General features: G+C 30.9%; 1 protein-coding gene across 4 annotated transcripts in view; it reads left to right on the top strand.

Annotated features, from left to right (window-relative positions):
- LOC124360322 (condensin-2 complex subunit H2-like) overlaps positions 1 to 24,102 on the top strand; it is a 64,033-nt gene that overhangs the window by 14,888 nt on the left and 25,043 nt on the right. For 3 of the 4 annotated variants that reach the window (XM_046813840.1, XM_046813839.1, XM_046813838.1), the window contains exons 4-8: positions 2,555 to 2,608; positions 15,533 to 15,654; positions 16,667 to 16,832; positions 18,459 to 18,553; positions 20,477 to 20,666. In XM_046813840.1, the coding sequence (XP_046669796.1) occupies positions 2,555 to 2,608; positions 15,533 to 15,654; positions 16,667 to 16,832; positions 18,459 to 18,553; positions 20,477 to 20,666 (627 nt within the window). The remainder of the gene's footprint in view (positions 1 to 2,554; positions 2,609 to 15,532; positions 15,655 to 16,666; positions 16,833 to 18,458; positions 18,554 to 20,476; positions 20,667 to 24,102) is intronic. The other variant, XM_046813841.1, reaches the window with a different exon arrangement.

Genomic DNA, 24,102 nt, shown 5'->3' with positions numbered 1-24,102 from the left:
CTTATTGTCACCTTCAATATATACTCGTCTATCCCTCAATGCTCCATGCGAATTTTCCATTGTTGGAAACAGTGCTGGAAGTTATCTTCTGTCAGCTCCTTCAGGAACTTTTTCTTTTACAGCTTCCACAGACTCAAATTTTGTCCCTTTTAATGCAGATTTCACGTTATGGAACAGGTTGAAGTCACGTGAAAATTAAATGAAAAATGCCTTTATTAAAGAGGTGGAGTTAGGAGCCCTCCATACCACTCAACCTCATATCATATACTATAAATTTACAATAGTTGAATACAGAAACATGCAAACAGTTAACATACTTATACTTTACATGGTGCAAGATCTGGTGAATAAGGTGGCTGTTCTAACACTGTAATGCTCTACTTGGGTAGGAACCTCTTGACAGATAACGTGGAACGAATTGGCGCATTATCTTGGTAGAGAATCCATGATTTGACCTTCCACATTTTGGGGTATTTTCCTTATTCTTTGACTTAGTTTAGAAAGTACCTCAAGGTAGTAATATTGATTAATTGTTTGACCTTCAGGTACCCATTGAAGGTACACAATCCCATGAATAAAATCAATCATCTTTACTTGGAATTTGGACTTGCTCATTCCAGCTTTTTTAGCTCTTAGTGAAGTTGGGCTCAGTGCTTGGGTTGACACTTCATTTTTGGATCATAAGTAAAATATCATATTTCATCAGATGTTATTAACGTTTCCAAAAAATTTGGCTCATTTTCAATCACATAAAAAGTGTCAGTATAAATATTTTTGTGAGCTTCTGTATGTTCAAACGTTTAGAATTTTAAGCACCATTTTAGCACACACTTTTTGTTTGTTAAAATTGTCATGTAAAATTTGCCGTACACGTTCTTTATCAATACCTACAGTTTCACCATTTTGCGAGAATACTTAATCGATGGTCAAACCTAATCAAATTACTGACTTTTTCTACATTTTCATCCGTTTTCGATGTTGAAAAGCGACCTGGCCACGAATCATCTTCAACATTTTCTCTGCCATCTTTAAAACACTTAAACCATTCAAAAACACATGCCCGCAATACACATTCCCTGTCATACACTTCTTTCATAAATTATAAGTTTCAGTTGAAGGTTTTCCAAGTTTTAAGTGAAATTTCATAATAATTTGTCACTTTACTATTACACTGCTGAAGTGAGACTAGCTGCATACTACAGAGAAAAGTTCACACTAAACAGCTGTTGTGTAATGGCGGTTGACACATGCCTCCTTGATCCGCAGCAGTGTCAGTCTCGTTATTTAATAGCTATACTTCCTATTACAAGTATAGATTATTCCATTAGTTTAATATGAATTTTATGTATTTCATTATATCAATATCATATTAAAGTATATAAAATTGTTGAGTAGTGCTCATCACAATAAATTTGTTATTAAAATAAGACCCTTAATAGTTCGTTTATAAAAATGTTTGGCACCTTATTAAAATGTAACAAATTACAAAATGTTCATTGATGTACACATAATACATACATGTTATATTTTACACACTCAAAAAACTGTGCAACTTAGGCCTCTTTTGTCAAAAAAAGTTATATAACCAGTTTGTATTATGAATTCTCTAAAATTGTTGTGTTTTGAAAGGAATAACATTTTTGCTAAATTATTTTTGTTTACAGTTAGGGTCATATTTAATAAACCTATCTTTAAAATGCACTCCATTTCTAAATACAATACATAGAGAACAAAATAATATTACTCAATTTATTAATGTATTATACATCAGAAATATGTTTTCTCTCAATTGTATGTGAATTTACTAACATGAACATATGTGTATGGGCTAACTTTATGCACACATTCGCAGATCCCATTAAGTCTATCACTGATTCAAAATGTACAGCTTACAAGCATACTAGTTTTCAATTTTTCTTTCATTGCATAACCCCTTAGAGATTGCCAGATACATTGAAAGAAATTTAAGAATTTATTAAAATTCTTTGATTTTCAAGAGCGCTTTACTTAATTTGTGCTAGGTCTAACAGTATATTAATAATTAAAATTTGAGTTGTATTTGTCAGAATGATACACTCTGATACAAATGTATCATTACAGTGAACACAGTTGCCCCACATTTAATCTCAAATTACATAATACATTTAATTTATGCCTCCTTTTCTTATGACATAATCTAATGCAATCTCAATATTATAAGTGCATAACAGTTAATCCTGTTTTTATATAAATTTCTCAATTTTACTTCCTAGTCAAAGTTAAAACTTAATTGATATGGTAAATTATATTTTGTATAAATATACATTTTTATTTAGCACCTACAAAATATTTTGTGTGCTGGAAAGAAATTTGAATTGTTGGTTTTGTTCATTATAGTTTCAAAGATGCAAGCAATTAACTTTGTGACTTTGCTAACCAAATTGTTAAAAACTAGTGAACAATGTCATTAATTTAGTTTTATCAGATAAATTGCATTGTTTGTTAATATATCTTTCACAGGATTTGCACATAAACTTATTTTAGCCATAGTTGATGTTTAAGTTTGTTGTACTAGGCGCATGCTCGGCATTCAACCAGAGCAGGGCAGTCCCCGGAAATGGGGTAGTAGGTAAGATTAATAAATTCAATTACTATAAACAACTTTAGGCAGTTGATACCTGATAGACCAAACCAACTGTCATGGACATTTCAAAGCAAAAATGAATATAATAATGTGAGGAATAATTATTTTTATTATTGTTAATTCCCTTATATGCATACATGTATAGATAGATATAGAAAAATCGAGCTTGCGAAATAAAAATACATTAAAAAGAAATAGGAAAAGTCGAATAAATTTATTGTTGATGAAGTAAACTCAAAATTACGTACATACAGACTAAGTTTTAATTGTCCTCCACATTTTTCTACATGTATTCAGATATCGATACTGAATCTCTTATCTATTGTAGTAATTACTTAATTTTAAATAGATAATATTTATAGTAACTGTCTTATTTCTGCTATTTTTTAACTAATTTTATTCAAAAATTACTATCTTAATATTTGTTATTTAAATATTAATTTAATTTCAATTACAAATTTGATGCTTTGAGAGACTATTTAAGATTACTTTGTTATGCTGTACATGCTGCAATGTATTTTAGTTTTTCTTGTTTCACTCAAGATTTTTTTAAAGAGTTGTTTAACTAATTAAAAACTGACTTTGTTTTGTATTATTCGTAATAAATTAGTACTCCATATGAGCATTCCAATGATTATAATTTTTCATACCGTAATAATCTAAAATAAACCTCATCAGTTATAGTAATCGGGTATTACCTTAAAGTGATTGTTAATTTTTTATGAGTTCCCGTGGCTGCACCTGAGTGCGTATTCTGAACAGGTTATTTGTGAGTGTAGCGTGCCAAAGCTGTCGGAATAATTTAATGAGTTCAGAAAAGGCATCCTTAATTATGGATGTCTAGATGTCATAATATGACAATAAAACATTAGGTCTCAATAGTAGCGTACCGCAACTGCCATACACACTTGTTTGGTAGTTCTTTGGTGTACTCTTGAAAGCATTCATCTAATTCTATAATATGGCTATATGTTGATTGATAATTTCCATAAGTGAAAGCAATTTGTTTAAAACAATTATGATTACAAGTACAAAATCAAAGTTCCCCTATTTGTATGATTTATTTGTTTTAACATCTTTTGATTTAAAAAATGTATAAATAATATTAATTGACAAATCATATTGTAATTAATTTTTTCTTAATGTTTGTTTAAAAAATGAGAATCCTAGATGACTCAAAAATACTGACTAAATCAAATTAAAGTTTTTTCTATCGAGTAATGATCAGTAATATCCAGTAGTGTTTTCTGAAAGAATAGAGATATAAATGTAGGGAGGGACAATTAAAATTCATCCTGTATATTTCTGTTATATTGTTGAATGATATTACCATATGAAATAATTAAGTTGAAATCTGAATTCTTATGTAGAGGTTTAAACATTTTATGATGTTGAAAAATTGCATCAGCAAATAGTTGTAATCTTGGATGTAGATGTGTAACTTGAAAGAATGCTGTAATATTAATTAATGTGAATATAGTAGTTAAAGGGAAGTTTCAAGATTATTAATAAGAATGCATTAATTATTAAAAAATACAAGTTTGTAATTAATAACAATTGATTAGTGTTTTTCTTCGTATACTTAATTTACATACTTATACTCAAAAATAATATTAATATTTCATTACTGAATTAATAAATTTACTTGAAATTTGGTACATTGTTATGACCATTTACCTAAAATGGCTTTTTGCGGTTTGGCTTCTTTCACAGATTAGAAAAAATTATTTTATTTTATTGTAACCAAATACAATTTACACTTTTTAACATTAGATGGGTAAATTGTTCAGGAACAGACATGTTTAGAGATTTGTCTATTCTGGATAATATATAGAATAGGTTTAGGTATAAAGAGCTAATAACTAATGATAGAATAGATTTGTGAGCTGTAACCTTTACAACTAATGTGAATACACTGTTCCTGAACTTTTTATAGCTTAGAGGCTTAAATAGATGCCTACTTGCTTTCATAATTTATTGGTGGTTGTTGATGTTATAAATATGATTGTTATTCCAGTGTTGATAAAATTATACATGTAAATAGAGGCTTCTCTCAGGGGCCTTTAACTTAAAACTAACATGACAATTGTATGTTCAATATGAAGAACCTTAACACTACCAGTAAGTACTTCATTCACCATGAGAAGGAAACGAAGTGCAGTTGAAACATGACTCCAAAATGGTGGCAATATTTAATAGTAACAATTAAAATTAAATTGTATTTTATGAGAACACCATTAAATCAGTATACATTGATTTTGTAATGAAGTGACTGTTAAAATTTTAGTTCTACTGAATATTGGACATGGTTTGAAGTTACAACAACTACACTGATAAAGGGTGCCAAGATCTTCTGGAAGAAAGATTCATTGCCCATACATAAACATGAGTAGCTGGTATTAATGAATTCATGTTATATTTGTACTTTTAAAAATTAAAGTCTGTCTCTTTTTCTATCTTACCTGTTATAATTACAAATTGGTTTTGGAATATCAAGAATCAACTGCATTTAATATTCTTATTTTCATTTTGTATCACATTTTAATTATTGGTGCTTTAATTTAGTAGATTGCTTGGGGTTCTTTGTCAATGATTTGGTTGCATGCTGGGCGATACCATTGTGTTTGTTTGTGGTGTTTTAATCAAATATTTTCAGAGAAGTATCACTGACATCCTGAAAAACAAATAATGTTTCTATATAAGTTTTTGTGTACTTATGGTAATAAAATAAACACATTTAAACAATAGTTGATTTGAATTCATTACAAGCAACTGAGTTGATGGATAATGATTTTGACCAAAAACCGTGAAACATAATTTTGAAGTGGTAACTTTAGCTAAAATTAGTACACAAGAAATCACCCACTTTAATATGGATTTGGAAATATGGATTCACTTTTACAAGCAATGTCCACAATCGCCTTAATATAAATGATAAAATACTGCATTAAAATCAATCAAAGAATAAAACCGACTGCAAGTCAAGAAGATATGTTTCTCCTCTCATCAAAAGGAAGAAATCAAGGGATTAAGTAGAAATATAAAAGAAGCAGAATTTAGAATTGAAAAAAATGAAGATATCATAATTGCTAAATCAATGTTATGAACTAATTTTTAACTAAATAATTTTAAATACATGAAAAAAATTCCACTTTATTTTGTATTGCATGTTATTTATTTCAAGAACATTACACATGCAAGTGAATGTGAATGGTGATTCAGGATAGTGGTTGTCTATAGCTGAGAAGTCTATACATCGCTTATGTCTATTCATTAAAATTAATTTGTCTTTTCCAGCCAATGTTTTTTTAATGTTAACTACTGAAAAAGGGTTTATTACTAATAATACTTTTTGTTAACATTGGATTTAAATAAATTTCAGGAAAAGAAATGGCCTTAGAAAATCACTGCAGTATTGTTTAGTAAAATATCAATACATGTTACTTTTAAATAAGTAACAGACTTATTGTTTATTTGAGTCATTTAATGTATGAAGAAATTTATGGGGATTCATAAAACTGGTTTTGTCAAGAAACATTTACCATTGAGGCTTTAAATTCAAAGATTTCTAAAACTCTGAAAGGTAGTTTTTAGTTTGGTAGACACTGCTTCAATATAGACAGCCTTTGTTTAGGAACTGATTGATTTGTTGTATTGAAACTAATATGCTTATTAAAAGTAATGTTTACTTTTACCCTCCAGTGTTGTTCACAATAAAATTTTTTCATTGCCTCATGTTACATTTTATTGGGTTATTAAATCCCGGCAATAATACAGTACTAAATATTGATTTGATTAATATTTAAAGAAGATCATGGCTGAAACATCAAATTTAAGTACTAATATCTGTCACAACGCAATATATAATAAGAATCAGATTCTAAAGAAAATTGAAGAGCTTTGGCAAAAATTTGTCTCAGCGACAGTCATCTAGTTAGATGTGCACATATGACAAAAGAAATATGGAAATAACTAAAGTAAGCTTTTATTGTCAAATGAAATGAAATGAATGAAATAAAACGAATGAAACAAAACGAATGAAAGGAATGAGTGAAGGCAGGCAAAGTAAGAAGGCTTAGTTCTATGAATGGAAGCACAAATTATTCTCTTTAGTGGAGCAACTGGCTGCCATGTTCTGAAAGATACATACACTACTTCAGCAGTAATATTTTTGATCAAGAGTGTTGTGTCATCTTCATATATCAAACAGGTGGTATTTTGGTCTTGGAGGTATGATGGGAAATCATTGACAAAAAGAACAAAGAATACCTAGGGATGGATCCTTTAGGTACTCCTCGTTGGGTGCGATTGATATGAGTGTAAGGCCAAGAATAGTGCTCTGCATCTTAACGATTTGGGATCGTACTGACAGATAATTTAAGAACCAGTTTTTTTACTGTAACTTTGATACCTGAAAGTGATATGTTCCTTGAGATCAACTCATGTCCTAGGCAGTTGAAAGCATTACTATAGTCAAGGAAAAGTGTGGAGAATTAATTTTCTTTGTCAATTTGGTCAGTGACATGTTCAATGGCAGAAATTGTAGATTTTCCTTTCAAAAACCCATGTTGAGATTTGGTAATTAGATTTAATTGCTCCAGATGTTTCATTAGTCTGTTAAGAACCAAGTTTTCCATTGTTTTTGAAAAAGTAGAAACTAATGATATGGGTTGATAATATGGAACTTCAGTTGATGGTCCTTTTTGTGTTATGTATATACTTTGGATATTTTCAATGCAGTGGGACCAAGGGTAAATGATTTGTTTATAATTTTCATTACATGTGGTTTTAGTTCTTCAGAACAATGTTTTATGAGCAACAACGAATATTCGTCCACTACACTTGATGATTTTAATTTAACCCTGCAACTGGCTTTAAGCGATTATCGACGCTTTAACTATGTTGTAATATGATCTCTCACAGCAAGTCTAGTTTTACTTTGTTTGAAGTAAAACATGTGTACATCTAAAGATAAAGATCCAAGGTTTCACATTATATCATAAAACGTTCTATAGTTATGTTATATCTTTCATTAGAAAATTCTTAACTTGGATGTTCACATTTCCGATTGCCATTTGTTTGCGTAAGTTCCGAACATGCTAAAATTGCTGTATGTTTCCATATCGCGAGTTTACATTCTACACGATCGTAAGTGTCGTCATTGAAAACAGTGTATTCTTGGCTTTCAGAAACATCTTTTCAATAGCCAGTAGGAAAATAAATATTTATAAAATATGTGTTTGAAAAGCTTGTGTTTTGTAAAATCCCAAAATGTCTAATGCATCGAAAATAGCTTCATTAAATTTTATTATTTTTTTGCTTTATCGTTGTCTGAAAATAGTGAAAATCACATCAAAACAAAGAAGAACTGCTATAAGCAACAGTTTCATCAACGAAGACTATGAACTAGTATTTTATTTTTGTTCTGTTGGCACAGTCACCGACTCAGCCAGTAGAGAAGAACAATGCATCGCTTGGTTGCCATGTTGATTTCTCTGTTGTTATTATGCCATTGTCGGTATTAGTGTATTGTTTGATATTTATTTGGATATTTTAGACTTTTCATTATTCAGTGTTTATAAATAAAAGTTTGTTTAGTGTCTTTTTTAATTAGTGAAAAAAAGAAAAATGGAAATGAAAAATGAAGAGAAAAATGTAGAGGTTAGTGAATTGGTTGGATTTTTATTTCTATGACCATCGGTAAAAATACTTTGTTGTACAGTTTAGTAAACTTCAATGAATGTAGTATCCATATAAATAATTTTTGGATGAAAAGATATTGTTACCTAAAAAAGTTAGGCATTTATTTCACAACTTTTGACTTTTGTAAAAATTATAAAAACTTTTTTTTTGCCAAAGAAAAATATTTCAAACAATGTAAACTTCAATAAATATCATATTTTTCTCCTTTAAATATATTTATCTCTTAGAAAAAAATATTTGTTCACCCAGTAGATTCAAAAATGTCACAATGGTATACATAATAGTGTTTTACAACATTTTTCAGATTTTGTAGTTTTTATAGATATATTATTCAAAAGTACCAATAAACTTCTTTACCCAAATATTTTTGTGTTATATGTAATTTAAATATATAAGCAAACTCTTGTATATTTTAGATTTATTAAAAAAACTTCATATTACCTGAGGGGGGATTGCTATACATTTGAGAAAAATGTATTCTTTACTAATATTTTTTGTTAATCAGTAATTAAAAAAACTACATTAAATTGATTCTATATTTAATAATTTTTTTTTGTAAACTACGTTTATTTCTAAAGACATTGATGTTTTTAAAATGTTTGTATCTTAAAAAATAGATGAGCAGTGATAAAAATACAAAACCCTTACAAAATCATCAAAAAGTGCCTGCAATTTTGGGGAAAATGATGGCCAGTTCCAGGGTTAAGGAAGTTTATGATAGCCCTTACTTCTTTATTGTTAGTTAGGGTTAAGAGTGATGAAGTTTGGAACTCATCTGTTTTAGGCAGGTTGTCATTTTGGTTTCCTAGAGCCTGTTGGTAGTCAGATCAGCTACCTGAGTGAAGAAAGTATTGAAGTGTTCTTCAACTTTGGCAGGATTGTCAACCACTTCGTTATACGAATTTGAGATTGCAACTTTTGTTGTAGTCCAATACTTTCACTGTTTATTACACTCCATAGGGCTTTGCTTTTGTCTTCAGCAGATTCAATAAAGTGTGCATTTGCATTTTGTTGTAGAGCTCAAAGTTTCTTGTCATAATCCTTTTTCATTTCCACCATAATCTATCTTTGGTGACTCTTGACATTTCATATTTGAGCAGTGCCTTTAAAAATTTATATTTGAAGATTTTTGCTTCATTGAGATAGCAAACTTCTATCTTTTTATTTTTTCTTTTAGTTTTCTTCTTGGGGCAAGCAATGTCAAGTGATATTTGTAGAAGAACATATTCTGTAAAGCACTTGTTAAATATAATCTGACTGGAAAAGAAGACAACTACGATGCTATGAAAAAGAAGAAAGATTATGATTTAAGATTTAAAACGGTCAAACTCTAAGAAATAGCAGAAAACATTGCACAATCCCATGTGAAAACAAAAGCAATCTGGAAAGTAATAAACAGTAATCAGAAATCAGAAAACTTTATTCAATTTCATCAAGAAAAGAATAGGTGTCAAGGTATTACAATATGAAATAATTTACATTACATGTCATCATGTTTTAATGAAAATTGTTTATAGAAGTCTTGAACTCGTCAAGGGTGTAGATGGATCTGTCTTTGAGCCAATTTAGCAGTCTTCTTTTTAAGGTTTTGGAGTCACAATTTTTGAAGTCTTGAGGAAGTAAGTTGAACAGCTTTGTCCCAGCGTAGCAAGGTTTCTTGGAGAAAAGTGCTGTCCTGTGTATCAGTAGGGAGAAGTCATTACCATGTCGCGTGTGATGATCATGGACAACACTCATTCTGGACAAGTTCCCACGTGAGGCTGCGTGATTGATGACCTCGATGATGTAGATGGACACCATTGTGACAATTCCAAGAGATGAAGGCTTCTCTACAGCTATCCCGAGGTTGAAGACCAGCCATGACCCGAACAGCACGCTTCTGCGCAATAAGGACTCGTTCAAGGTTGTCCATTGTAGAGCCTCCCCAAAGGATTATCCCATAACGAAGACAGATCAAGACAAAATGTGTCCAACAGCTTTGCAGGTAGATGGAAGTGAAATAAATGGATCAGCCAGAATTACACACCATCTAAATAATCACTTTGTTAGCATTGCAGAGAATAATCTAACACAGAATGGGCAAATAAGCTGATCCCTCTAGGATATCAAAACTGTTGTCAAGAATACAAATCCCTTTTCTACACCTAATGACAGAAAAGGAAATAGACAGTGTAATAAGTTCATTTAAAACAAAACCGTCTGCTGAGGTAGATGAAATATCTTTTAAAGTTCTAAAGGCATGTGAAGAACAACTGCGACGACCATTAACAGACATAGAAAACAAATCCTTTGCACAAGACAAATTCTCAATATTGTTTAAAATATCAAAAGTTAACCCTAAATTCAAGAAAGGCAATACAACAGATCCATGGAACTACAGACGTATAGTCCTCATTAGCACAATTTCTAAAGTACTAAAGAAACTTATCCTGACCAGACAAGTCAAATATCTGAAACAACACAACTTAATCACCACTAAACAACATGGCTTTACTTCTAGAAAATCAACTTCTACAACATTATTTGACAGTAGAAAAATTATTAACCACTTAGAATCTGACAACATTCCTGTGGCTATACCATTGGACTGCATTAAAGCGTTTGACTGTCTGGACCACAACCAACTTTTGGTATTGAAGGGACATCAGCTGACTGGTTTGAAAGCTGCCTTACAAACAGGAAGCAAATAGTGGAAATTAAGAACATGGATAAAGGAACAGTTAACTTATCAAAATCCAAATTGTAGTCTACAACAGTGGGTGTGCCACAAGGATCCATATTGGGGCCAGTAATGTTCACTTTGTTTACGAATGACTTCACAGCATATATGCAAAAACATAGCACAACACTTATGTATGCTGATACTGTCCTGCCACTTGGAAACAATGATCCAAATAATATTGTAGCTACAGCCAACATAGTGTTAAACACAACCGTTCATTACTGTCAACAGAACAACTTAGTGGTGAACCAGTCAAAAACAGAACTAATTTTTGGGAGTATAAATCACACCATTCCAAGACTTCGGGACTTAAAATGTACCAGCACTAACTTCCTTGGAAACATAATTGACGAACATCTAACCTGGACACCCCAGATAGCCATTCTTTGCTAGAAATTAAGCACAGGAATTTTTTACTCAGAAGAATCATGATCATTAGGTCATGTGTGTGACCTAAACACTGCCAAAATAGTCTACCACTCTTTTGAATTGCAACTGCGGTATGGTCTATTAGTCTGTGGAAACAAGGGCTCATTCAACAGAAAAGTTCTATATGGATAATTTGAGAGCTAACTCCCAGAGAATCATGTTGGGAGAAATTCATAGAGCTCAATATCTTTACTCTGGTTGGACTTTGCATACTTGAAGTTGTCACATATGCTCACATAGAGATCCGACATCCATTGAAGATGGGATCACAGCTGCATACATATAACACTAGATATCTAACACATTACTGCCTTTGCATACATCAACTAACCATGTGTCAGGGGAAACCAGGAATGTCATGATAAAAATGATCTTACAAGAAGTGGAAATGGTAACATATTTGTAAGTTCATCACAAATAATGTTAATGGTGTATAAAAAAAGTAGCAAAGTGTTTGATTAGTGGTGATTTCCCAAGAAATCTGATATTCTAGATTAAGGTTATTTCAGCTTTAAAGAAATTGGTTATTGAAAAATGTTTTGGCCGGAAATGTTTACTTTTCTAAAAATATAAGGATACAATGTGTTTTTCCTTTATAAGTATAAAAATCTCCAAATTGTGATTTTGAAATTTTAAAAACCTGTCTTGTCACTAAAAAATATAGTGAACAATACAGTGTTAATTTTAGTCACTTTTTCATAAGTTGTTCATAATTCTACAGTTTACTGCGATTTTCTCTTGAAAATTGACTAGATATGGATATTTATAATACAGTTTCTTTCTTGAATGGATCAATAGATGAAACTATATACATGAAACAATGTATCAGAATTGAGAAATGTTAAAGTAGAGTTTGTCTAATCAAGAAAACTATCTATAGGCTATAACAAACTAGCATACTTAAAACGTTAGCATTAGTTAAAAATCTTATTCATGGACTTTTGAAAAAAAAACCTGCTTTTAATGTATAAAAGTTTCTTTTATTTTTGTAAATGTAATAAGTGTATACACACAAAGAAACTTGAAATTTTCCTACTGTAATTCCTTTGCATATTGATAAATTTAACATTTTTATTAATATTTAAGTTGAAAAACAAAAATTGAAACAGATTTTACAATCAAATTTTGAAACAAAGTTCTATGATGCAGATATAAAAATTGTCTTGTTATGCAAGTGAGAAAGAACAGAGAAGAAGATATTACATTATTACAAAGTGGTTGAGTGAAACATAATGATATAGAATGATGGTTGTAAAACCAGCTTCGATAGTAATGAGATACCCTTTTAAAATAGAAAGTTTTTTCACCTATTTGTTTATGCAGTATTTGTTATAGCATATGGTGAAAAGTATTTGTCACACAACATATATACCATGACAAAAGTCATTAGACTGCAGAAAAACAAATTCTTCACTCTTTGGAACAAAGAAAATTAAGGTCATTGAAGATTTACAAGAGGATTTTTCATGAAAACAAGTGACTGTAGTTTCGTAGAATTCAAGAAACCAACACATAGTTACACTTTCAAGAACAGAACCAAATTTATTGTTATAAGTACTGTTACAAACCAACTGTTTTAATTCTGTTTTATTTCTTGATGTTCTCGTCCAGAGAAAATCGTCGTTGATGGAAATTGAATGTAGCAAGTGTATTTAACTATACAAGGAAAAATATGTGTACATTTGGGAAAGTCAGATGTTGTCATCAGGCAAAAAGAGAGGAGTACATAAACAAATTAAATTCAGGTTATAACTAGAAGCATTTTCACTGTCTTCAGCAGTCTGTGGTTATCAACAACTAAAACACTTGACATGTAAAAATGTGTGTGCGAGTTTGTAGTAAATAAAAACATTTTTATTGAGGAAAACATTTTAGAATCAGCCAATCAGATTATTTGTTGTAGAAATTAAATAAAAATGCGGAAATAAATAATTGTTAAAGGCTTGAAACTGAAGTTGTATCAGAAGGATATTTTTCACTGGATAATTGTTGTTATTTTAGTAAATTATGGTGTACATAAACAGAAATGTATTTTGCTCTGTCAACAAATGAAAAAATTCAGTTTTATCTTAGAGCTTCATCATTTTAGTAATACATTTTCAAGTAGTAAGATTTTTATGAGAAGAAAACATGGTCATTTGTCAGAATAACTACACTCCAGCAGGAATGCGTCCAGAGGTCCGATTTTCTCTTAATTCCTTTAATGAATTCTGTAGAATATTTGACAGTTAATAGGGTACAGATATGATTCATAATGAAACCAGGAAATATTGTAATCAGTACAGTAAAAATATAATCATTACTCAGACTTTTTAAAATTGGAAGTACGAAATCAACTACTATATTTTTATAACAATTCTTTTTAAAATTTAATATTGATGTAAAATATTAAGATTTTTAAATTAGAAATTTTTATAGTTAATTTCAGAATATCATGTAATGTACATAAAGTATCAAATATCACTCGAGTACAGGAATAAGCATAATACACTGATACTACCAGATATATGAAAATAACATGGGCCTTTGTGGTGTTATGTGAACAATAATTGGGAAAAACAGGCTTTTTACATCTGTAGATTACCATGCAAAGTGCAATATACCGTCATTACTTCATAGAACTTCGAAGACGAAGAAAGAAATTTTCATCAGAGAAAAAAACTAACTTGTCTGTAACATATTTTCATTAAGTAACAAGGGTTATAGGAACATTAAATGAAGTACATAAATAAATCATCGTTGGAAGAACAAGTGACTGTTTATATTCTATAATTTTTCCAATACATAGTATAGAATAATGTAAACCATACCTATAATACTTATATTAGTCAGTTAATTTTAAACTATATGAAATCGTTAAATTGTATACTTCTCAGCTATGGATTTTGTAAGAAATAAGCAACAAAGACAAAGAAATTAAAACTACATCTTTAGTTGGTTTAGAATTTGTTCATATAAAATCAACACGGCTATTATAAATTAAAAATTTATTGAGTTGTATTGGCTCTACAAAAGTTATAACTTTTGAAACTAATTTTTTTCCAATTTTTAAAGAAAAATGTATTGTCTAAATACAAGTAAAAATTCCAAAAAATACTGTAAGCCCATGTTGTAAAACTGTCGATTTCTTATCTACTTCTCCAGGGGTGGACTTTAAGTCCACAGTCTGGGGCCCACTGTGTGACTCACGAGTTTCTTTTGTTGAGGAATTTATAAGGTATACTGCTCAAACTACAGTACTTCAACAAGAATTTTGAGATTGAACTTCAGATAACAATTTTCCTTACTAGTGAAAGAAATTGTTATAAAATTAAAATACTTGAAATGAATACTAATACAGATTTTATGTAAATAAATTAATATATTATTTTTAATTATTTATTAGTTGTTATTGTGGAGAAACTTAAGATGGGACATGCACGGTCGTACTGAACTTGCAATAAGTCAGTAATTTGTTATACAATTTCGAAACTTATAATGCTATTTGATTGTTTTATATAAATACAAAAGAGATTCCATGTATTAAATTTATGGCTCGTTTTGGTCTGTGGAGCAATATTATAATGTTTTTAGTCTGAGTTGTTAAGTACTCTATATTAAATCATAATAGAACAAAAGCAGAAGTTCTAAATTTTGTATACTTATTATGTTATATGTAAACATTCCATTAAAAATGTATTGAATATTAGGAAAAATTTCATCTACTTGAAAATTAACAAATGAGAATAATACAGACTTACTGCCGTAGAAACCTAACACTAAATGTATGTTGCAGAATGTGTATAAGGGGTAGACCATTAGTATAATTCTCTTATTTTTTAGATACTAATTCTCTGGTATACTATAATATAATGCTATTTTGAGTTAAATTAAACCAAATTTAGGGATAGCTCCTGTTTATTTAATATTTATGTATGAAAAAACAAATGAAAGAATGTAGATGTCTATGAATGAGATTCTGTAAAAAGTTAATTAGTTTTTTAAACATTTTAAATTCTACTTAAAGTAGCATTACAAAAAGTAAGATATAATAAACAAGGATGGATCTATTGTAGGAAAGAGGCCAAAAACCAAGAGAACCAAGACGATGATGCAGGTCAGCCTAATGAACGACGGAGAAAACCGGCAGCTGTTCTAGAAACAGAAGAATTTGTTTATTTTGATGAACTGTGTTCAGGTTTGTTCAGATCAGTTTGTGAAATATAAATATTTGTATTTAATATTTTAGTAAGCAATTTATTACCACGTTCGCTACCAATAGTCACAGTAGCATTGAGTGATGTGGAGCGCCAACATTAGAGATGTTTTAATTATTTATTTAATTGATAATTAGATATTGTTCACAATATGAATTACTGTTTTACAGTGGAATAACTAAGGGGGATGAATGGGATAGAACCTCCACCCTAAAAGCTCTAAGTAAATCATATTACATCCATTTAACTTGTATGAAATGTAGCAGTTAAATGTTTAAATTTGAATCTAGCTCATCTATTTTATGTAAATAGACTTATTCCATGTGGTGAGCTCTTCAATCAGAATCATCTCCCTACTCCTCAAAACCATGTCCTAGTTATGCCACTGCTGCTTTGTACCCTTTGTACTTTTGGGTGTGCCATTTAGCAGAGTCGCTGTTTAGTTTTAAAACATTAAAATACTGGCTGTTATTACACCTTTTAGATTTGTTTTGTGAAGTATAGTTTTCCAAATTATCAAATAAAAAATCAGAATGCAAGAAATAAATCAAAGTTTTTGTATAATAATAGAGTTGAGGAGAACTTACTTTAACCTTTTGCTGTATGGTTTTTTTCACTGTTGAAGTACCCTAAACATTAATTTTTCTGATTGTATTGTCTTATTATATCCTAGTCTCATAGAACATTTCATACTTAAGTTGTATGCGTATTAAAACAATGGCAAGCAGATGTTCAACCAGCCTGAAAATCTGATGGAATTTTATCAGCTCGTCTTGTTAATAAATAAATGATCTCCCATTAATATACGAGTATTACAGCACTTTGATGGTTAACTATTTACTTTGATTAGTTTTGGGCTACTTGAAAATCAGAAAAAAAATAAGCATTAGTTATCTGAAGCATTAAATCATGGTTAAAATTATAATAATTAATTCCAGGTACTGTATTGTACTAGTGTTTTGTATTGTAAAGTAATTTAATTTGAAATTGTAGATCGAGTCACATCATCCAATTTAGATAAAGAAAAAGCTAAAGTTACAAAAAGGCCCAAACAGAAGATTGTTCTAAATGCTGCAATAAAAGTTAAAGCCAAAGAAAAAACCTCATGTAACGTTTACCATTGTGGACATGATGTGATGGGAAAGAAAGAAGAATTCAGGTAGGTACACTTTAATTTGATTTTTATGATATATTGATTTATTTGACTTAATTATTGATTTAGCATTATTTCATCCATGGTTGTTTTGTAAACCTTTCTCTTCACATTGAAGTCATCAGCACAAGCTTTAACTAATATCCAGAAGTTGCATTGTCTGTGAGCAAGTTTTCCTAACCCTTATGGCGATTGGTCAGGTAAGAAAAATGCAGTTAAAAGTAAAATCACCATTACACAATCCTTAGACTATAAAATATTCTATGTTAAGAGGGCTGTCCAGAAATTACATTATTTTTTGGTATAAAAAAGACAAAGCATAGGAGAAACACATTTGTAAATCTGTTTGAAAACACCGTGTAAAATACTATTTTTCTATATATTATAATCTCAATACAAATTTAGGCATTTTTCATAGCTGGGAACAAATTTTAAAATTCCAATTTCATAAGATTTTTACCACTTCAAACTTCAACCAGTTGGTCATGCCCTCCCAACACTATTGTGTCGTAATGAAAGTGTATAGGTACTTTTCAGTGTTGCCTGAAAATTTATTAATTGCTTTGTGCAAACTCGTGACTATTGGAAGTGGTAACACTTTCCAGTTGAAGGTGTATCAAGTGTGCTGTAAGTGGTCAGGCATTATAGTAAAATAATAATTTGCAACTCAATTTTCTTCTGTGCTTGTTCACATTTGCCCCTCTTAAGTTTTCCAAGATTTATTTTGTTTTAAGTCAGTTGAATATTAACGGCATTTTAATTTAATCCATCACCCATGTGCAAATTAATTTTTAATAAAAAGGAATCAAGTTGTAACAATAAACTTTTTTCAGCAATGAATTTATCATATTTTTAATTTGTCCAAAAAACTTACTTTCTTTTGAAAGCAGAATTAATCTTTTTGTTGTATTAATTTTTTACATTTCTTTTTTTATATTTAAAACACAAAACATATCTAATAACAACATACTAATTAATTAACTCTGTATTCTTCATATATTTTAACTTTCATTTAAGTGTAAGTGACAAACATTATCTTTTTATGAATTTTTAAAAATATGCGTTCTGCCAAAAAAGTGCCTGCAATTGAGCAGTTTTTACTATTGCCAGATAAAGATTTAAAGTGTTTCCCCCACTTTAAGAGTCCTTAAAAGTATACTCTTCTATAGTAGCAGATTTTGTATTTTTTAATATGTGGGCGTTAGTGACAAATTTATATTCCTGAATGGCTTATGAGTTACCAAGGCATTACAGCAAACAGCAATAGTAAATGCTGTAAATTTTCTCTGGATGAGAATCTTTTGTCACAATTAAAATATGTTGTAGTTTAATTTTATCCACTTATTTGGTGCTGTTGGATAGGCAGATAATTTTTCACTATTGACACTCTATCATGGTTATTACAACGCTATGCTTCATTTTGCTTGTTATATTATAATACTTTACACTACATGATAAGTAACTCTCAAAAAATGGTATACACAAAGTAATATAGAACTGAACACTGGATATAGCACTGGATATACCTGAAAATTGAGATAGGAAGAATATCAACTTAGCACAGCTAAAATTAGATGTGACTTACCTCCTGGACCGGAGATGGTTAAACCAGATCTTTTTATTTCATTTCAGGTTACACTGGAGAATATGTTCTGCTGGAACATTACATGAAGAATTTGTCATCAAAAAGAGCAGATTCAAATCAATGGACCCTCTGGAAATCACGGGTGAGGATACCAGCTAAGCTCATTGTTATTAAGCTAGGCATTACAAAATTTCAGTAGTTAAATAAAATCAAACTACTGATCAAATTACTGATTTATTCTAAAAAACTTGAAACTTTAATATAAATTTAATATGAAACATACTAGTTTAATAAACTAAGGTTGTACATGTTACAAATTGAAAAATAACTAAATAAATAAAAAAAGCAGAAAGCAATATTTTAAAATATATATTATTTTTATTTATATTCATTAAATTTGTATAAGTGGCAATAGCCTAATTTAATTTAATTTCAATAAACATTGAATCACAAAAAGTTACCACAACACTGGGACTCGAACCCGGATCTCTCCCGGTCGAGCAAATACTTTTTGTGATTCAATGCTTATTGAAATTAAATTATATATATACATATATTAACGTTCTACTGGTTGAGTTACTGCGTAGCACTTTGGGTGCTTCTGGGCTGATTTAATTTGGCCACCCTTGTGTGGAAAAAAACTTACATTGTTCTAAATTTAACAATTATCATTCAAATCATACTACTTAACAACATTACACTACATTTTCATCATAAGTTTATCCCAAACAATGTTACAAGCTTAAAATATGAGTTGTGCTTATGTATAAAAGTCTTGTAGGCCGGTGGTTTCTTAGCTCTGATCCTAAAAAGAGGAAGGCATTAGTTTAATCCCCTTATGCCTGATTATTTGTTTTATTGCTTTGAAACTTGCCCTTGTTATACACATATCCAAGCTCTACTACACACAAAAACACAACAGCCATATACCTTTCATTAATCATTTTATTTAATAATCTTGAAGTATGTGGTGTGGCTAGAAAAAAACCAAACTGAGGCAGAAAACAAATTTATTTACAATTTGATGTTACGCCCTTCAATTTCTCATATAGGGTAGTCAGAATGCCTATGTAAATTCACTGTTTGCAGCTCGGGTACCCAATCAATATGCTTAATCTCTTAGATATAAAAAAAATTACCTTGAATTTCTATCACTTTTTGTTGACACTGGTTTGCTAGTATATGTGTTTTCACTTATATCGTAGTGGCTATTTTAAAATTGCAACCTCTTACACTTGTGTTCGTGATATAAAATGGTCATTGTGCACTTGCTGTAACATTAAGAATATTTGACTAGCAAATTTTCCAAATTAGAAAAGAAATTTGATTCGCAGTTACTCAACATTTTTCTGATGCAAAGACAAAATTTTAACTGCTTATATGGGCGAGATTCAGCCTTATTGAATTTGTTCTGTGGCTATGCTAATACTAATCAGATTTCATTTTACCAAACTCTTATAGACTTCAGAAATGGGAAATAAAAGGATGTTAAAATATAAAATATATATTGTTATGTCATAATAGTTTTAAAAGGAATTTATGAACAAAATTAACTATTTATGAAAGAAACTGCTTAACTTGGTGAGGTCAAATCTACGTATTGTAATGAATAATAAATAAAAAATAAAACATGTAACTTAGAGTGTAGATGCTAGACGTATGATGACCAGGTATTATAAAAAAGGTTCAATGACATAGCTGATGACGTCATATTGTTCAGTATGAATTTAATTACATTTATTATTGACCAAAAGGCAAGAACAAGAAACTTATGATGCACAAAAGCAAGACTAGTCAATACACAATACTATGACAGCATAATTCTCCAAGCAACATGCACCTTCCTTCAACGCAACAGTTTGGATAGCGGAATGTTCAGTACGTAATGCCTATACACAATATAGCAGACAAACTTTCTACTTTTCCAAAACAACTTTTAAACACCATTTATTCTTCCTCATCACAGTTTCAAATGAGCTGCTCTACTTGTTCTATGTATGTACTAACCACAACATCTCTTGTATAAGAATACGTATTTCACAAGCAGTGTGATACTGTGTTGCAGTGTGTGTACCCACGGCCCTTGATGAATCTCACCACGACTATGATGCTCCCTGTTCCCCTCTCAGTGATGGAGGCCTTCCCATACCTGATGAAGCGGAACCTGTTCCTCCCCTGGTTTCAACGCTCTTCCCTGCTGGTCCTATTGAAAGAGAGAGTGAGGAGGGTAAAGGCCTTGCTAGCGGCAAGTTAAGGTACATATTTGCGCTTAGACTTATAATACTCAAATTTAATACAAATACATCATATTTTCTTATATAATTTTATCTTTTTATCAGTGGCATCACAATTTCCAATCATTATATTTTACCTGAGTCACTAATTTTATCTTACGTATAATAGTAGCTTGTCACCAATTTTGCGTCATCCATGGAGATTAGAAACACCATTAGCCATAAATTAATAGATATACAATTTTATACCATCAAATGCATAAAAAAGTTCAAGAAAATTAAGTAAAAAATGTAATTGACTGATATTTGATTAACTACAAACAAGACATCCAAGATAAAATTCATGGCAACTATTCATGATTTATAGCCAAACGTTAAATTCATATTTCATCAGCTATTGATCTATTGTATGTACTTATAATTTTTGTTTAACAACAGCAAAGATGATTGACAAAACAACAAGTGTCATTGATAAAATAATATGAATTAAAATTTACCATTTTAGATAAATATTAAGGGTTTCCAGGGTTGGCCACCTGACCGGGAAAACTAGGTAACCGGGAATAAGCTGGGAATCTTCCTGTAGAACCAAGAAAATCTCAAAAACAATTTTTCCGTGTCCAAGAACTTATAAAATCAAGAAATAATTTGAAAGTTTCTTGAATCAGGACCTGATTAATCTCGAAACATCGTATTTTTTGTGTCGTGGTTCGTGAAACTGTGAATGAAGTTCGACATATCTTTGCCCCTTTTAATGCTAGTTGATCCAAGGTTGTCCCTACTATATTTAATGGAGTTTATCTTGGTTAGTTCTACCCCTGTGTTGTGGCAAGTCCCCGCCGAACACCTAACTATCCATTAGATAATTAAAGTTAGCCGACCGATCGTCTCGGGTCTCTGCCACTATACCAGCTTTATGCTGTATGCGGTAAAGCAGCAGAGCGGTAGTGGCTGTGATTTATTCTTTCCGAACAAAGTTGTCAGCCTTTTATTTTTGAGTGGAAGTAGCATTTTAAAAATACGTATGTTAAATAGATTACAAATGCTAAAATGTACAGTGTTTGTCCTATAAACTGGTGGTTAGAATATTTTCATCTGTTTGACAGCTTGATAAGAGATGCAACCCAGTTTTCTTGGTATACCAGAATGTCAGTTGGATTTTTACCAGACCTAATGACATGTTTTAGAGAAAATGGTGGGTTTGTGACAACAATTAAAGCTGAGAAGGAAGTATTTTGGTCCGGCATGACACACAGTAATAACAGAATGAGCTGAGAGCTGAGCTGCAGGATAAAAATTTAGTGACTGGAGTTGGCGGCTGATATGGTACTGCCTTGCTGCTCATGTCAGACATGGCAAGTGTTGTTGAGCGTTCTTCATATGTATAATACAAACTTTAAACAAAGTCACCGTTCCAACGTTCATCGCCCTCCTCTTACTGTTTGTATCGGGTCAGTTTGGACTATGAACGATTGCTCTTCACACACATGTTCCAATTGGTCGTCAGCTGATATAGGTTAAAACAAAGAGAGTGATTTTATAATTTAATATCACAGTCACATGCAAACTTCGATTGAAATTGGTGCGTTTACACTGGGCAATAAGTTGCACAGGTTTTTTGTCCAAGAGTAAAAATTTGCTTGTCTAAACGGACGTAAGAGCTCTCACGAGTGCTGCCACAACCAATATCAAACAATTGGTTGCAAGAACTGGAGAGCAGTGTTGGTCATTCAAATTTCATTCATAAACATTGTCGAGACATCATTGCAACAATCAGCGATACAGATATAGCATGTAATTATGACAGTTCTCACAAGTAAAATTGCTTATCTTGTTTACATTATACCACATTAGTTGTGCAAATTCTCTCATAACGTTACTTGCCAGTTTAAACCCAGCTTAATATTGTCGCCAGTCTGAAGATGGCCAACTGGCTGAATCTAACACGTGCGTTGGGTTTCATTGTCAGAGCGGTATTGGCTCGAAAATAGCTTATGGAAATCAGTTATTTGTTCAACTATTTATCTGAATGACTTCCCTGCACATGTGACGATCGGTCGGACAATTGTAACTGTTCGAACCAAATAGACCCCAGTGTGTATGAAGAGCTTTATGTTATGTTGATTCGTAGCCTTTTGCGTGTTTATTTACTTTGTAGTTATATTGTCGTGATGAGTTGATTATATTCTTGCAATATTTTAAAGGCAAAGAAAAAATATTTAAGAACCAGTGATTTATAACGTTATTGTGCTTGTATTGTTGAGGCAACTATGGAAGGTACTGTTATGTACTAGTGTCTTATTCTACCGATCACGAATTAACCACCTGTAACTTACATAGCAAATAATTTTCAGATGCATTCTTTCTGTATTGGCTGGCAGTGGGATGTATGGCTCAAGTAGAGCCATGATACTTTCGTGAGACTGTTACCAGGAGTGCCACTAACAATGACCATCCAGAAAAACATGAATTGTGCATGAATTTTTATGATGTCCCTGGAATTTTTACTAGGGTTGGATCAATTTTGATACTCGATATCATGGCTCTTTTCACTTGGTTCCGATACCAATAGAAGTGCTTAAAATAGGCTTAGAAAATCGCGATTTCACAATATTCCAACTAGTGATGTGTAGAAGCTGAATCTCGAATTCCAAATAAATCCATTCGTGGACAACAGTTGATCAGCAGTACACAAATTACAGACCGGGAATACATTATTGGACTTTCTATTTGAAAAATATAGATAGATATCCAAATTTGCAAATTACTGTAGTTTAACAAATATACTTCAGTTATAATCAGTTTTTCTATATTTATTTTGGTGCATCGTTGAGTCTTCTGTGTCTATTTGTGTACAACATACAGATCTATTAGAAACAAACAGTAGCAAAATAATGTGATTTTTAAACAATATTTTAGTTGAGTGTGTATTTTTTATGTCTATATTTGTCAACACCAGCTTGTCTGCTGGTTCTATGCACGGACACTAGCTGCTTGACGGTACACATACGATCGCTAATTTTTATTTATCTATACTTTGTATTTTATGTAGTTCTACATACAGGTTCTATTCTATAAGTATCAGAACTGGTTCCAAAAATCAAAATTTATTGCAGGTACCATTAAAATTATCTAATAATCTTCAAAATACATTCAACCTGCATCGATAAACTTCGGCACGTTTGCCACTAGTCAAAAGCCCGCTCGAAGTTGGTTTCCGAAATACTGCTGAAAACCTTTTTTAACCCTCTAAGTGGCGGTAATATGTTGCTGGAATGGCGGGCTATTTTTCAGAGTCAAGCAGGACTATCTTATAATTTAAAAATAAAATGCAAATTCTAATATGAGCAATGCTTGTTGTATATCATTTTTTTCGTAATAAACTACAGAATAACATAGTATAGTTATTTTTTACATACCTTAACCTTTTTTTGTGATATCCACACAAATGTTCAAA

This window comes from Homalodisca vitripennis, chromosome 4 (genome assembly GCF_021130785.1).
Source record: "Homalodisca vitripennis isolate AUS2020 chromosome 4, UT_GWSS_2.1, whole genome shotgun sequence".
NCBI classification, from domain to species: Eukaryota; Metazoa; Arthropoda; class Insecta; order Hemiptera; family Cicadellidae; genus Homalodisca; species Homalodisca vitripennis.
The sequence above is the reverse complement of the archived record's forward strand: the minus strand, read 5'-3'. Positions and strand labels throughout refer to the sequence as shown.